The following is a 15,004-nucleotide window of genomic DNA, read 5'->3' as shown; positions in this document are numbered from 1 at the left end:
GCTACGGTCAATTATGGAAAACTCTGAACATCCTCTACATAGCACCATCCAGAGACAGAGAAGCAGTTTCAGCGACAGGTTACTATCGATGCAATGCTCCTCAGACAGGATGAAGAGGTCAATACTCCCCAATGCCATTAGGCTTTACAATACAACCGCCAGGACTTAAGAACTTTTTAAAAGCTATTATTAATGCTTTTTGAGATAGTGATTTAGATGCATATCATATTTTTTACTGAGTTAAGTATTGTATGTAATTAGTTTTGCTACAACAAGTGTATGGGACATTGGGGAAAAAAAGTTGAATTTCCCCATGGGGATGAATAAAGTATCTATCTATCTATCTATCTATCTATCTATCTATCTATCTATCTGTAGTGAGATGACCAGACTGAGCACAGTACTCCAAATGGGGTCTGACCAGGGTCCTATGTAGCTGCAATATTACCTCTCAGCTCCTAAATTCAATTCTACGATTGAGTCAACCATACGCCTTCTTAACCACAGAGAACTAAGTGATGTAAATATTCACTGGATCAGGCAGCATCTGTGAAGAGTTACCTCTCAACAGATAACTCTTATGCTGTTGGGGATCAGTTTAAACTGGAATGGTAGAGGGTTAGGAACATAAGCAAAGTGACTAGAGAGAAAGTCAAGGGTAACACAGTAATTCGCACAGCTCAAGGCGTTGGAGTTCAAAGTTTAATTCCAGCGTTCTATGTAAGAAAGTTGGTACTCTCATTCCCATATGTGCGTGAGTTTCCTCCCAGTCCAAAGGCGTACCAGTTAGTAAGTTAATTCGTCTTTGTTAATTGCCCTGTGATTAGGCTAGTGTTAAATAGGTGGGTTACTTGGTGGTATGGCTCATCGGGTTGGAAGGGCCTGTTCCATGCTAAATAAATAAATAACAAAATGAAAGAACAGTAAAAAAAAAACAGGGAGGCAGCAAAATCAAGGATGTGACAAACAGAACTTCAGTACAAACAAAGGTGATTAAAATAGCAAAGAAAAGCCTAAAGGCTTTATACATAAAGGATCAACTTTATTCGCCATATACAATTATATATAAACGGATGCATTGGTCATAATCTTTCAAGAATCACTTGATTCTGGCATGGTTCTGGAGGACTGGAAGATTGCAAATGTCACTCCACTCTTTAAGAAGGGAGGAAGGCAAAAGAAAGGAAATGATAGGCCAGTTCGCCTAACCTCAGTGATTGGGAAAGTGTAGGAGTCTATTATTAAGGATGAGGTTTCAAGGTACTTGGAGACTAATGGTAAAATAAGTGAAAGTCAGCATGGTTTCTGTAAAGGGAAATCTCGCCTGACAAATCTGTTAGAGTTCCTCGAGGAAGTAACAAGCAAAGGAGAGGGAGTGGATGTCACTTACTTGGATTTTCAGAAGGCGTTGATAAGATGCCACACATACAATCCTATGGTGTTACAGGAGAGATACTGGCATGGACAGCAGAATGACTGACAGGCAGGAGGCAGTGAGTGGGAATAAAGGGGCCTTTTCAGGTTGACTGCCAGTGACTAGTGGTGTTCCTCAGGGGTCGGTATTGGGACCACTGCTTTTCACATTCTTTGTCAGTGATTTAGATAATGGAATTGATAGTTTTGTGGCAAAATTTGCAGACGATACGAAGATAGGTGGGGGAGTAGGTAGTGCTGAGGAAGCAATGCTTAGACAAATTGGAAGAATGGGCAAAAAAGTGGCAGATAGAATACGTGTTGGGAAATGCATGATAATGCATTTTGATAAAAGGAACAATAGTGCGGACTATTATCTAAATGGGGAGAAGGTTCAAGACTCACAGAAGGTTAATTTACAGGTTGAGTCCATGGTAAAGAAGGCAAATGCAATGTTGGCATTTATTTCAAGTGGAATAGAATATAAAAGCAAGGAGATAATCCTGAGCCTTTATCAGACACTAGCCAGGCCGCATTTGGAGTACTGTCAACAGTTTTGGGCCCCATATCTCAGAAAGGATGTGTTGTCATTGGAGAGAGTCCAGAGGAGATTCACAGGGATGATTCCAGGAATGAAGGCATTAAGATATGAGGAAGCATTTGGAAGCTTTGGGCTTGTACTCACTGGAATTTAGAAGAATGCATGGGGCTCTCGTTGAAACCTACTGAATGCTGAAAGGACTGGATAGGGTGGATGTGGAAAGGTTGTTTCCTCTGGTGGGGGTATCCAGAACTAGAGGGCACAGCTTCAAAATTGAGGGACAATCTTTTAGAACAGAGGCATGGAGGAATTCTTTTGGCCAGAGAGTAGCGAATCTGTGGAATGCTCTGCCACAGACTGCGGTGGAGGCCAAATCCATGGGTACATTTAAAGTGGAAGTTGATCATTTCCTAATTGGTCAGGACATCAAAAGATATGGCGAGAAGGCAGATGTATGGGGTTAAGTGGGATCCAGAATCAGCCATGATGGAATGGTGGAGCAGACTCGATGGGCTGAACAGCCTAATTCTGCTCCTATGTCTTATGGTCTTGTGTATTAGGAATTTGCTGTAGTGTCTTGACACGATATGCAACAAAAACATTATTCAACAATTATAAGGAATGAAGAATTATATAAAAATAATGTTAGAGATTAAAGTATGGACATGGAATAAAATGTATATAAATACATGAACACCATAACAAATAATGAACAAAGCATTGGAGGTAAGCTAAATGAACTGTCAGCACAAAGGTAATCAGAAATTATCAGAAGCCTTTACAGAGGCATGGTTACAAGGACACCAAAGCTGAGAACGTGACATCTGAGGATACTAATGCTGGAGTAATACATTGACACGGATCAAGTATTGGCCAACCGGCAGGAAGGGGCAAGTAGGGATGAAGGTGTCACATTTAGTTTGGCAACCAGTGACCAGTGGGATATTACAAGGTGAATGCTGGGATCATAGCTGAAATGTGTATGGCTATGAAGTGGGAAAGTTGAATTCTCCAACAACAATGTAACCTTTGTAAATCCATTGTCACAAAAAGCATGACAGTGTCCTTATACTTACTTCCTTAAGCCCATCATCCCTACTGGGGAGAGGTCGCCACCAGTGGCTCCCCAGGGTCCTTTGCTCTGGGCTGAAGGTTGATTGGCCCAATGGCTTCTGCCTTCACCACAAGACTTTATATGTCTTCTAGGTGAAGATCCTTCCTCTCTCAGGGATGGTTTTGAGTTTTTAACGGGCTAGAGTTGCTAATCCCATGTCACACCCCTCCTTTTGTAGCCGGGCTTGGGACCGTCCATGGTGGAGTTAATATGTACATGTGGCCTTACATATGCTGTAATCTTAGTGCAGTGATTTTTTTTCTTACTTCTATAGTCTAAATTCTGCATTAAAGTTGGTAAGAAGCATAGATTGCTCACTATGTAGTACTGAAATGCCAAAGTTGCTACATTTAATGAGTTTGCTTCAAAAATTGATTTGAACTCTGACACAAATACCACTGTTTTGATCAGCTAAAATTGTTCTTTTGTATTTCCTTCCTTAGTATGAGTTCTCCCCTCAGACATTGTGCTGCTATGGAAAACAGTTGTGTACAATCCCTCGTGATGCCACATATTTCAGCTATCAGAACAGGTAAGGTAACGTAGGGGTGGAGGTGTTCCACATTGTGTTAAAAGATACAGAATGGAAATTGTCCTCTTAGAGACAAACCAAGTTCATTGCCTGGTTGTACAAAAGCAGTATTTTGATTATTGCTGTGGCATATTTTTACATAGGGATAATTGTGTTGTAAATCTAGAATAATTAAAGTTTTTGGGAATGGAAGCCATTGAACTAGGGTCCATAAGAGATGTAATTGTGAACTATTTAATGCTTTGATTTATTTGAGGTGTGGCTGTTTCAGTTTGTAGAGACATTGATTCACACTGGGTTGTGTTGTGCAGTCCTTATTCCATGTGCTAAGTGTACTTGTACATGTTAACTTCCACAAAGCTGCCCTTTTTTGGCTGGATTGTCAGATTGTTTTCACTGCTTTGGATTTGTAATGGCATTTGAATTACTGTAGGGGTGGGTAAGATCTCTTAACTTCACAATAAGTATGTCATTGAGAATAATATTCATTTTGTTCTAAGTTTACTCAAATTTTATAAAATACATTTTGTTATATTGTGGTTCTTTTTCAAAAATAAGACCAATAGACATAGTAGCAGAACTAGGGGCAGTCAGCCTGTTGAGTCTACTCTTGTCATTCATCATGGCTGATGTATGGTTGCAAGAAAAAGCTTATGAATCCTTTGAAATTTCCTGATTTTTCTGCATTAATTATTCATAAATTTGGTCTGATCTTCATCTCATTCACAATAGTAGACAAACACAATCTATCTAAGCTAATAATACACACAATTGTTTTTTTTGTCTTTATTGAACACATTGTTTAATCATTCACAGTCCAGGTGTCGGTTCGTTTTCTTGCAATTCTTCCACACTTGATACAAATGCAATACGCCAACTTCTGTGGATAGCCACAATTCTTTATTTAAGCAAGTACAAGCTTTTTGGAGGATCGCTTAACAAGCTTCGCAGTGCTTGCGGAGCCCTGTCAAGCGATGCTCCCTTGTTATGGATTCGGCCACAACAAACATATAACTGAGGCAGGTTTTTTTATAACAAATAAAACATTTATTAAACACTGAAAAAAACCCAAAAGTAAACAAAACTAACGTAACCGGAAGTCAGCTGCTCTGCGGCAGCTCGAAGAGTTCTTAAAGCGATAATGCGAAAAGAGTTCTTAGAAGTAGTGATGCAAAAGTCCAAAGTTTTACCAAGTCTGTTAACAAGAGTCTTTCCTTTATAACTTAAGTTCTCTTTCATAGCATTAATGTTGATTCCCGTCGAAGGATTTTTTTCCCCGGAGAATTTACAAAGCGATCAATGAAACGGCTTTAAGGCACTGACCTTTCCTTGGTGAAACTTTACCCGACCCGCTATTCTTCTGGCAGAACAGGAGTCATCAGGGCAAATGAATTTCTTCCGAATGAAGATTAAACAAGGTCAAGCCTGCTTTACCCGTCAAAATTGACTTTCCCCGATTCTTCGGGGTCTCCGAATGTCAGTGAATTTTACTCTCCATGGCTGAATTGGCAGTATTAATGGCGAAACTGCCGGCAATAACCTTTTAAAACTTAAGGCAGAAAATAAAACTCCATTTTTAAACGAAACTGTGTCATAATATCAGAATACCCAGCAGCATGACATCACCGGTGAAGTCAACCACCGACTGCCCCGCCTCACAGGGAGGGGTCCTCCTTTTATACCCTGTTGGAAAAAACCTATCACATGACCTCTTACTGGCGGGAAAATGACTTCACTCCACCATCACAAGACCATTACCTCATCTCCAGCAGCTCAACACCACGGTCACGTGACAAGTACATGATATCCACGAGTACGTAACACCCTAAACAAGGGAACAGACCTCCCTTTTTATAGGGTTTTACACCACAGTCGGTCACATATGCAAGATACACATGCCTGGCAACAGTGATAGTACGAGACAGAGAATACTCAAGCATCTAAAGCAGCTGCAAAGGTAATCCACCCAGGAACAATGTGAGCGATCAGTATCTAAATTCTTGCATGTTATCAGGACAAATTATCCTTTAACATCTCAGCAGTATTTGACAAAGACCACTTAATCACCTAAAAGCATCTAATTTTTTGCAAGTCGGCAGGACAAATTAATCTTTTAACATCTCACAGGCAGGAAAAATGTGAACCCTTGTACTTAATAACTGGTAGAACCTCCTTTAACAGCAATGACCTCCACCAAACATTTCCTGTAGCTACTGATCAGACTTGCACAATGGCTAGGAGGAATTTTAGACCATTCCTCCATACAGAACTGTTCCAGTTCATCAATATTTCTGTGATACCTTGCATGAACAGCCTTCTTCAGGTCGTGCCATGGCATCTCAATTGAGTTAAGGTCTAGATTCTAACTTGGCCAGTCCAAAATGCGAATTTTCTTCTTTTAAAACCATTCTGTTGTCAATTTATTCTTGTGTTTTGGATCACTGTTTTGTTGCATTATCCAATTTCTATTCAGCTTCAGGTGATGGACTGCTACCCTGACATTCTGAGAAATGCCTTGATACAATTTTGAATTCATTGTTCCCTCAAGGATTGCAAACTGTCCAGGCCGAGCCAGCAAAACAGCCCCAAACCATGATGCTCCTTCCATCATCCTTCACAGTTTGCATGAGTTCACAGTTCAACCTCTGTCTCACCTGTTCACAGAACATTGGCACAGAAGCATTGTGGAACATCCAGGTGGTCTTTTGCACCAATGTTTTTTAAGGAGAGCAGTGGCTTCCTCTGTGGTGTCCTTCCATGAACACCATTCTTGTTCAATGTTTTTCTTACAGTGGACATGTGAACAGAGACTTTAGCAAGTTCTAAAGATTTCTGCAGGTCTTTTGCTGTTCCCCTTGGGTTCTTTATCACCTCCTTCAGCATTGCACGTTGTGCTCTTGATGTGATCATTGCAGGATACCCAATGCTCGGGAGAGTAGCAATAGTAATGAATTTTCTTCCATTTGTTGAAAATTTCTCTTACTGTGGACTGATGAACACTCAGATCATTGGAAATGCGTTTGTAGCCTTCTCCAGCTTCATGCATCTCTACAGTTCTTCTTCTAAGGACTTCTGAAAGTTGTTTTGATCGAGGCCTGGTGCACATAAACAGATCTTTCTTGAGAAGAGCAGGCTGGCAGTAACCTGACTTTTTGTGTCTTTTTTATATGGCAGGACACCACTATAACCCTCACCTCCAGTCTCATCTCATTGATTGGAACACCTGACTACAACTTTTATAGAAGGCATTATAACCGCAGACTTTTTTGAACCTAGACTGTAATTGTTTAAATGGTGTACTCAGTATTGACAAGAAGAAGTACAATTGTTTGTGTGTTATTAATGTAGGCAGATTGTCTTTGTCTATTATTGTGACTTGGATGAAGATCAGACGATATTTCATGAGTGATTAATGAAGAAAACCAGGAAATTTCAAAGGATTCACAAGCTTTTTCTTGCAACCGTACATCAGCCATGATGAATGACAGAGTAGATACAATGGGCCGAGTGCCCCTAATTCTGCTCCTATGTCTTATGGTCTTACTTTCGTAAAAGAGCCACAATATAACAAAAAGGGTTCACAAAATTTTTCTTCTTGGCCCCATTCTCCTGCCTGCTTCCCATAACATTTGTGACACCCTGATTCAGTAAGTACCTATCACATTTCATGCAGCACAATCCTTATTCCTCAGTGTACTTGTAGCATCTATGAACGCTTAGTGTTTTGTTCACAAGTTACTGAGTTTTGTGCTTGGGCGACTGATGTTCACAACACCTGAAGAAGTAAACTGTCAGAGCAGAAGGTGAATACATGAAAATTGTAGATTGAAATAAACACAGGATCAGGACAAAAATGTCAAAGAGTTTCTTCCTCGAGTTCCTGGAGGTTTCAGTTTGGTTATAAAATGAAAGAACATTTTGACTTGATGGAGGTGTACAACGCGTAGACCGAGTGGAGCCAGAGACTTCTTCCCAGGCCGGACGGAAATGGCTAATACTAGGGAGCATAATTTTAAGGTGATTGGAGAAAAGTATGGGGGGGGGGTGGGATGTTAGAGGTAGGCTTTTTACACAGAGAGTGTTGGTTACATGGAACGCACAGCCAGGAGGCTGCATCAGGGACAGAGCAGATACATTAGAGACATTCAAGAAGACCTTAGGTAGGCACATGGATGATAGAAAAATAGAGGCTCTGTGGGAGAGAAAGCTTAGATTGATCTTGGGGTAGGTTAAAAGATCAGCACAACATTATGCGATCAAGGGCCTGTGTACTCAGCAGTAGTCTTCTATGTTTTTAACTAGATCTGCAATCTTCCATTTGCAACAATTGCCATTGTTCTTCAAGTCCTTCACAGATTATTGTCATGTATCTAATAAAAATAATTTTTGTGCTCAGTTAGGAGTATAGTATCCTCGGTTATAACTATTAATATATAATATCAAAGCTGCTAATTACTGAGCCAGGTATTTATAAAGTCCTTTTTCCTTGTTTATGCACACAAACTTTAAGGAATACTTCCTATTTAACAAATTCTACGCACGTTTGCTGTAAAAATGTTTGTTAATCATTCTAAATTCCTTTTCTTATAGATGCATAGAGATTCTACCCTCAGACATTATGTGGATGTGGACTCTGGGTCAGGTCTAGCATGACTAGGACTGACTACAATCACTATTTTGAGGACAAGCCTTTGAAAAACTATGGAGCTGGTTCATTTCCATTACATTGCTGCCTGGTTACTGTTACATATTCGTCTGAGGGTATTGAACTAGGATTGGATAACATAAGAGCTGTCCTTCAATTCAGACATTCTCTTCGTGTGCAGTATGCTCTTTATATAAACAAAGCAGGGAGATATTCAAAGTGGGGAAACTGCAAGGAGTCTGTCCCAAAATAATGATTGTTGCCAGCCCTGGTCTTGCTAGACCTGATCCAGAACCCACAATTAAATAATGTCAGAGGGGTATATGGTCAGCATGGATAAAATGTCTATGTGATGATTCTATAGGAACATTTAGAACAATTCACAAAACTATTAACAGCAACTTCGCCATGGTCATCCTAACTCGGAGCTTTCCATCTTGAGAGCAACCATTAATGACTTAATCTGTTGACACATGGTCGGCCACTGAATCATCTGCACCTGTGAGAGCTCTCTAAAAGAACCACCTCTGTTCCATTTTCCATCTAGGCATCTCAGTCTAAACTCACCTCCCTTCCCACAATACTGCAACCTTTTCAAATATCTCTTTTGCAAACATGTATTCTAAACACTTCTCTTTAAGTGATGTAGTGTAATCAGTTCCTACCACCCTTTCCGGTGGCAATTCAGTATGCCACAATATGTGGAAAAATTAATTCTTGTAACCATCTTTACTCTCTGTCTCTATTTTCATAATCACAGGGCAATTTCAGAATCGGAATCAGTTTAATACCATTGACATTTGTCGTGAAGTGTGTTGTTTTGCGACAGCAATACATTGCAATGCATAATATTTAAAAATCTATAAATTACAACAAGTATATTTTAGAAAATTAAATAGAATAAAAAAGCAAGAAAAAATGTAGTTCATGGGTTCATTGTCCATTCAGAAATCTGATGGCAGAAGTGAAGAAGCTGTTTTGAAACTTTGAGTCTGTGTCTTCAGGTTTCTGTACCTACTCTGTGATGGTAGCAATAAGAGGGTGTGTCCTGGGTGGTGGGGGTCCTCAGTGATGGATGCCACCTTTTAGGAGCATCTTTTGAAGATGTCTTCAGTGCTAGGGAGGCTCGTAACCACGATGGAGCTGACTGAGTTTGCAACTTTCTCCAGCTTTTTCCAATCCTGTTTTGCATCAATTTTTAAACTGGATCATCAACTTCCCACTTTAAAAAAAATGATATGTCACTTTCAATAGTAAACATATTTCACTTTAAGATAATAAGTGGTAACAACTGCATTTGATATTCTTTGAAGAGCCAATAAATAGTCATGGCACACTACAGCACAGAAACAGGCCAGTCAGTCCATCTAGTCCATGCTGAACTATTAATCTCTCTAATAGTAGATTAAATCCATCCAATATTTCAGTTGTTTGGTTGTGTTGTTGAATTTTGCAACTGTCGTCACTAGCAGTGCAAATTTATACTTTTATACAAATCAATTGTTAAATATTTGATTGATCTTTTGTGTGTCTGAATCCATTTGTCAGAATCTTTAAAGTTAGCAGGTTAGTTTCTCAAACCTAAAATACAGGGAACTAAAGGGAAAACCAAGTTAGAACTTTGGGCAGGAGATTTATGTGAATTAACCTAAATGCACATGGTTTGTCATCCAAGAGTTCCAATGATCCATTTAAGTTGGTGAATCTTATGGTTTGAGAGTGCAACTATATTGAGCAAAGTCAGCTTGTTGAACTGAATGATAATTTCTGTGTGCAGGGCTGTGGCTGTGCAAGCTGCTGGACAGAAAGAAATCACAGGCAAGGTTTTAACTGGCACCAGCAAGAAGTTTAGATGTCAGACACTACTAAACAATTTGCAAGTAGTGTTCAGTGTTTATAAATTAGTACATTTCACTTAACAGAGTCCCTGGTGAAGAGCATGTCTGCTAGTGTCAAACTGTCGTGTTGGTGTTCTACAAGATTGCAGGTGGATTCACATCTGTGTTATATTTTATGGATTGATTAAAATAAGCTCAGTTGAGACAGTAGCTAGAGTTTGGCTTTTGGATTTTATAGTCTTGATATATCAATAAATACATTTTGGCATTGCATTTTAAAGTGTATACTGTGCAACTCAATTAAATGTTTTTTTTTTCCTTCCAGAATGCCTGTATGTTAATTTGAGTGAGAGTGTGTATGTATCCTGTGTGTCCAGATAAATGAATGAACTTCCTGGTGCCATTCAGAACCTTGCAGTGAGGCAGGAGCTTGGGTGTGTGTGAATGAGAGAGCCAACAAGAGGGCATCAGCTCACGCTCTTCGTCCACCTATTGGTTGTTTCTTGTTTTTTTATGGTCATGTGGACACGGTGGAATTCGCAGCAGTGCCAAGTTTTACCAGAAAGCAGCATCCAGTCATGCACTTGGACAGTAACATTGTCCTGAGTTTTGAATAACCTTCTGGAAGTGTGGTTCCAGTGAAAGGAGGAGAAATTTGATCTCAAATTCTAGTTCAAGTTTATTGCCATCTGACTATTTATACAACAAAGCAAAACAATGTTCCAACATTTCTCACAACAGCCCACTTAAAATTACATTAGTACTTAATACCAGGAGTTTACATTCTTATATATTATTTTGTAGAGTGCCCATGTTAAAAGTAAAGCAAAAACAGTTTGGTTCAATACTTCAACTACAGTATTTTTTGTGTGTTTATAATTACAAAATGTTCGGCAAATTGAAAAGTAAATATCATAGAGGCTAATCTTTAACCAGGCGAGAAGTCGCCAACATGATCAGGATACCCAAGGTAAATTGTTAATTGACATCAGTTCTTCAATATAAAGACTGCATTTGACAGATTATTTCCTGTTATTCCATGTTAATTTGGATCAAAACATTATATGTTACTGTAAATGACAGTCTATGTAGGATAGCATTTTAACAATAAAATAGCATGATAATTAAATCTTTATAGGAACCACACATTAGCTTAGGCTAAGGGTGCCCGTGATATTAAGAATATATTTAAGTTTGGTTAAACTGGTCTAATAAGGTTGTTGCGTGGTAATAGTGACTGTAAGAATATTTTTTAAACAGTTAGAGGAGCTCTTGTTTCTGTTCTGAATCTGCTAAATTAAATCACTTTTGAGAGGTTTTCTCCCACAGCTCTCACATACAGGTTAGTAGGTTAATTGAGCATTGTAAATTGTCCTGTGATTAGGCTAAGGTTAAATAGGTGGGTTGCTGGGGGATGCAGCTCACTGGGCCAGGAGAGTCTGTCCTGCGCTGTATCTCTAAACAAAATAAACTTTGCAGCCACTTTTAATTACTGACATTGAATTACTCTGATTTAAATATTCCTTTCCACTTCATTATCTCTGGTAGTGGATATTGTTTTCATTTTATTGCTGTGCAATAAGAGAAAAAAAGTTGAAACTCTGGAGTAAATACTATGTTGTAACCAACCCTTCTGTAAAGATTGTCCTGAATATAAAGCTGTATGACTTACCAGGACATTATCCTGCATGGCAGTATATTATACCACTATTATCCATCTGGTTACCATTTATTTTCAATCAGTTTAGTGATCTTACAAGCTGCCTGTGCATGCAGTACGTAGCACTTGAATGTCCATATCTGAGATGTGTTGCTTAAGGTGTGACAGCATCCACCACAGGCACAAGCTGGCAGTGAGCATCGCTAAGCTCCAGTGGCCTGAGCCAAGGAGAAGCAAAGGAAGGGTCACTGGAGCTGTCAGCACAGCACCATTCTGAAAGAGCGTGCTTGAGCATGGAGTTACTTGTCCATTCTGTCCAGTGTCCTGTTATGTACTGTACATTTACATAAACAAGCATATGGAAATCTCCCTGTGCACCAATGACTAAATAATCATTAATACCCAAGAACAGAACTGAAAGGTAAGTCTGCTTTTAAGTGAATTGGCATGTTAGGCATTGTTTTTGACAGGGCAGAAACAAGATTTTTAATTCTGAGTACTTATTTGTAAATTGCAGAGAATCTATTTTTTGTTTGAGTATGTTGTTGATTGTGGCACCCTTAGTCCTAATGCAGTTTTGACAGTGATCTGTATATGTCCTCTGTGTAATATTTGGTACTGCTTTGTGAATGCATTCACGTTCCCTTTGCTCACCCCTCACCTTCAAACTCCTGTGAATCTTTGTCTTGCATAGTTACCCTTACTATTACTACAGGTGACCGGATTTGTTTTGTTCTGTGGCCATGCAGCTTATCGCAGCCCAGCCAGCTTCTTTCTTATTTTATCACTCAAATTTTTAGCTTGCATTTGGGTTTCTAATCGTCTAGAGTGCATGGTCAAGTCTTTAGCATTGTTTCTTATCTCCATTCAGATTTCAAAATGCAAACCATTTAAGGAGCTGTATTGTCAATGTTCACATTTTTATTAGAACTTCTGAGGATTTAAACTAAAAAAAACAAAATTGGAAGATTCCAGAAAATTAGAAACCTTAAAAGCAAACAAGAATTTAAGTACGTACAGGAGTAAGCTGTTAACCTGCACGACCATCCTTATCAACAGGCCCTGCGGGGCCAACATTGACAGCCATGCCTAACTCAACCATTTTATTCTGCCTTACCCAAACATTACTAACAAGTTAGAATCAGAATCTGGTTTAGTATCACTGGCATGTCGTGAAATTTGTTGCTTTGCTGCAGCAGTACATTGTAATGCATAATAATAAAAAAATGTAACTTACAACAAGAAATATATATTTTTAACTAAATTAAGTAAGTGGCCTGCAGATCAGGCTTGAAGGCAGAAGCTCAGCTCAGTGTTCTGTTGATTTTGTTAAATTATAAACTCACCCACCTAACTCATGAGACGGCATATAAAATGTTATGTAGTGGCTGTACCACAAACAATTTTGTTAAATCAACAAGCACTCGTGACAGTTCAGAAACTCCAAATGCTGTATGTAATATGACATTCAAATATTAATTGAGGATTTGAATGATGGCATGTACATTTGTGACTTCTCTCAATTTAATATAATGCTAGAACAAGTCGGTCCTATTCCGGCAATTTGTTTGCCAAGACATTTTGAAGAATGACTAGATTTTGGAATCTGGCCATTTTTAAAGAGGATAAACTTTGAGATGGGAAGGAAGGTCTATTAAGCTTAGTTACAAAAATTTTTAAATATTTTTAACTGTGGAATGATTTACTTGCACTTTTCAAATTTTCTCCAAATGAGGCTTTGCATTTTGATCTCCTCCTTGCCCAGCTGCTGTTGTAATGACAGAAATACTCCTCACCTACATCATATAATACATGTGAGGAGTAGCTTTCACCTTTGATGATGCCTGTTGTAAGTTTGGCTCTAGACATAAGCAGGAAGGAAGGCCAGTTCTGACAGTTGTCTGGGCAAAACTTGCAATGTATTGATTGGGTATTTAATATATTCTTAATTTATTTAGAGGATCCTTGTTGGCATTTAACAAACCAGAAAGGGAATAAGAGACAGCTTAGTACACGGTGAAATGATGGGTGTATTGCCCTTCAGCAGAAACGCACTAACCATAAACTAGCCTGAGAAACATACTAAAATTTTTGGTAGAAGCACTAATATTCCAAAGATGCAACATGCCCATGAATCAAATTTTAATGATCTAGTTATTTAGTGTATTGCTTTTTAACCTATCCAATGAGACCAAATGCTAATCTATGCTTTGCCTTGGCTTTCTGCTCTGTGTTGTCTTGGTGTTCCGTCTTACTTTGTATGTGCTGTTTTGTTCCTCCCCCTTTTTCTTAACCCTCCCCTCCCCATTGTCCACATTGACCTGACCCAACCCTGGTAAATTCTTGACCCGTAATCTCATCAATCAACCAACCAAACCTCTGGCCGTGGTGATCTGCCCTCTTCTCTGATTGGTGGCTCCGTTGCTGGTCTGGCTGTGTTGTGTGGACGAACAGTTCACCCAAATATGGCCTTCTTGCTGACAGGTATCACTTCTGTGAGAAGTGCTTCAATGAGATCCAAGGCGAAAGTGTCACTCTGGGTGACGACCCTGCTCAGCCACAAACGTAAGTATCACCTTCACTTGTTTCTTGCCGTGACCAACTGTATCCTTTAATCTCCTCCTGAATAAGTCCTAACTGGGAACTTGTTTTCCCAAATACCCACTGCTGTGCAGGACTGGAGTACTTCTAGCACAATAATCTGAGATTAATTAAAAATGGTATCAGTGGGAACCTTTACATTGAAAAATTCACCATTGAGAAGTGACGGTGATTCTTGCTGAATATGTTTGGGTATGAGGCAATAATCTCACTAACTCTTACATCTGTATGAAGCAAAGATATTTCCAAACAAATGAATAATTGAAATCAGACCATTTTCATCATTAGGATATTTCCGGTAACTTGGGACAATGTTCATTTACTGGAAAGCTGCTGTGTGTTCCTGAAGTACAACTTATATAACATTAATCATTCAAATAGTGTTACTATTGAAATGAAGTTCCTGATACTCATTACTGAATCTATGCCTCCACAAACAATCCAATGAAATGGTGCAAAACAACAGAGACATGTTTTAGTGGAGAGTTTAGTACTTTCCATTGTAATTCTCTTGCCAGAGAAGTGTGTCCTGATTATTGTTTTACAGTTGTAATGGAAGAGAGATACGAGTGGAGATAACATCGCTAACAAAGAAGGCATAAGGGGCTGCTTCCCTCCGCTAGCCTGTAGGACACCCTTGGGCAAGATGCAGCACCTGCC

General features: G+C 39.1%; 1 protein-coding gene across 3 annotated transcripts in view; it reads left to right on the top strand.

Annotated features, from left to right (window-relative positions):
* The window catches only part of crebbpb (CREB binding protein b), a 161,525-nt gene that overhangs the window by 109,714 nt on the left and 36,807 nt on the right, over window positions 1-15,004 (top strand). For 2 of the 3 annotated variants that reach the window (XM_073060085.1, XM_073060083.1), the window contains exons 19-20: window positions 3,512-3,600; window positions 14,198-14,308. In XM_073060085.1, the coding sequence (XP_072916186.1) occupies window positions 3,512-3,600; window positions 14,198-14,308 (200 nt within the window). The remainder of the gene's footprint in view (window positions 1-3,511; window positions 3,601-14,197; window positions 14,309-15,004) is intronic. The other variant, XM_073060086.1, reaches the window with a different exon arrangement.

Source organism: Hemitrygon akajei, chromosome 11 (assembly GCF_048418815.1).
Source record: "Hemitrygon akajei chromosome 11, sHemAka1.3, whole genome shotgun sequence".
NCBI classification, from domain to species: domain Eukaryota; kingdom Metazoa; phylum Chordata; class Chondrichthyes; order Myliobatiformes; family Dasyatidae; genus Hemitrygon; species Hemitrygon akajei.
This window is presented reverse-complemented; position numbering and strand designations above follow the sequence as displayed.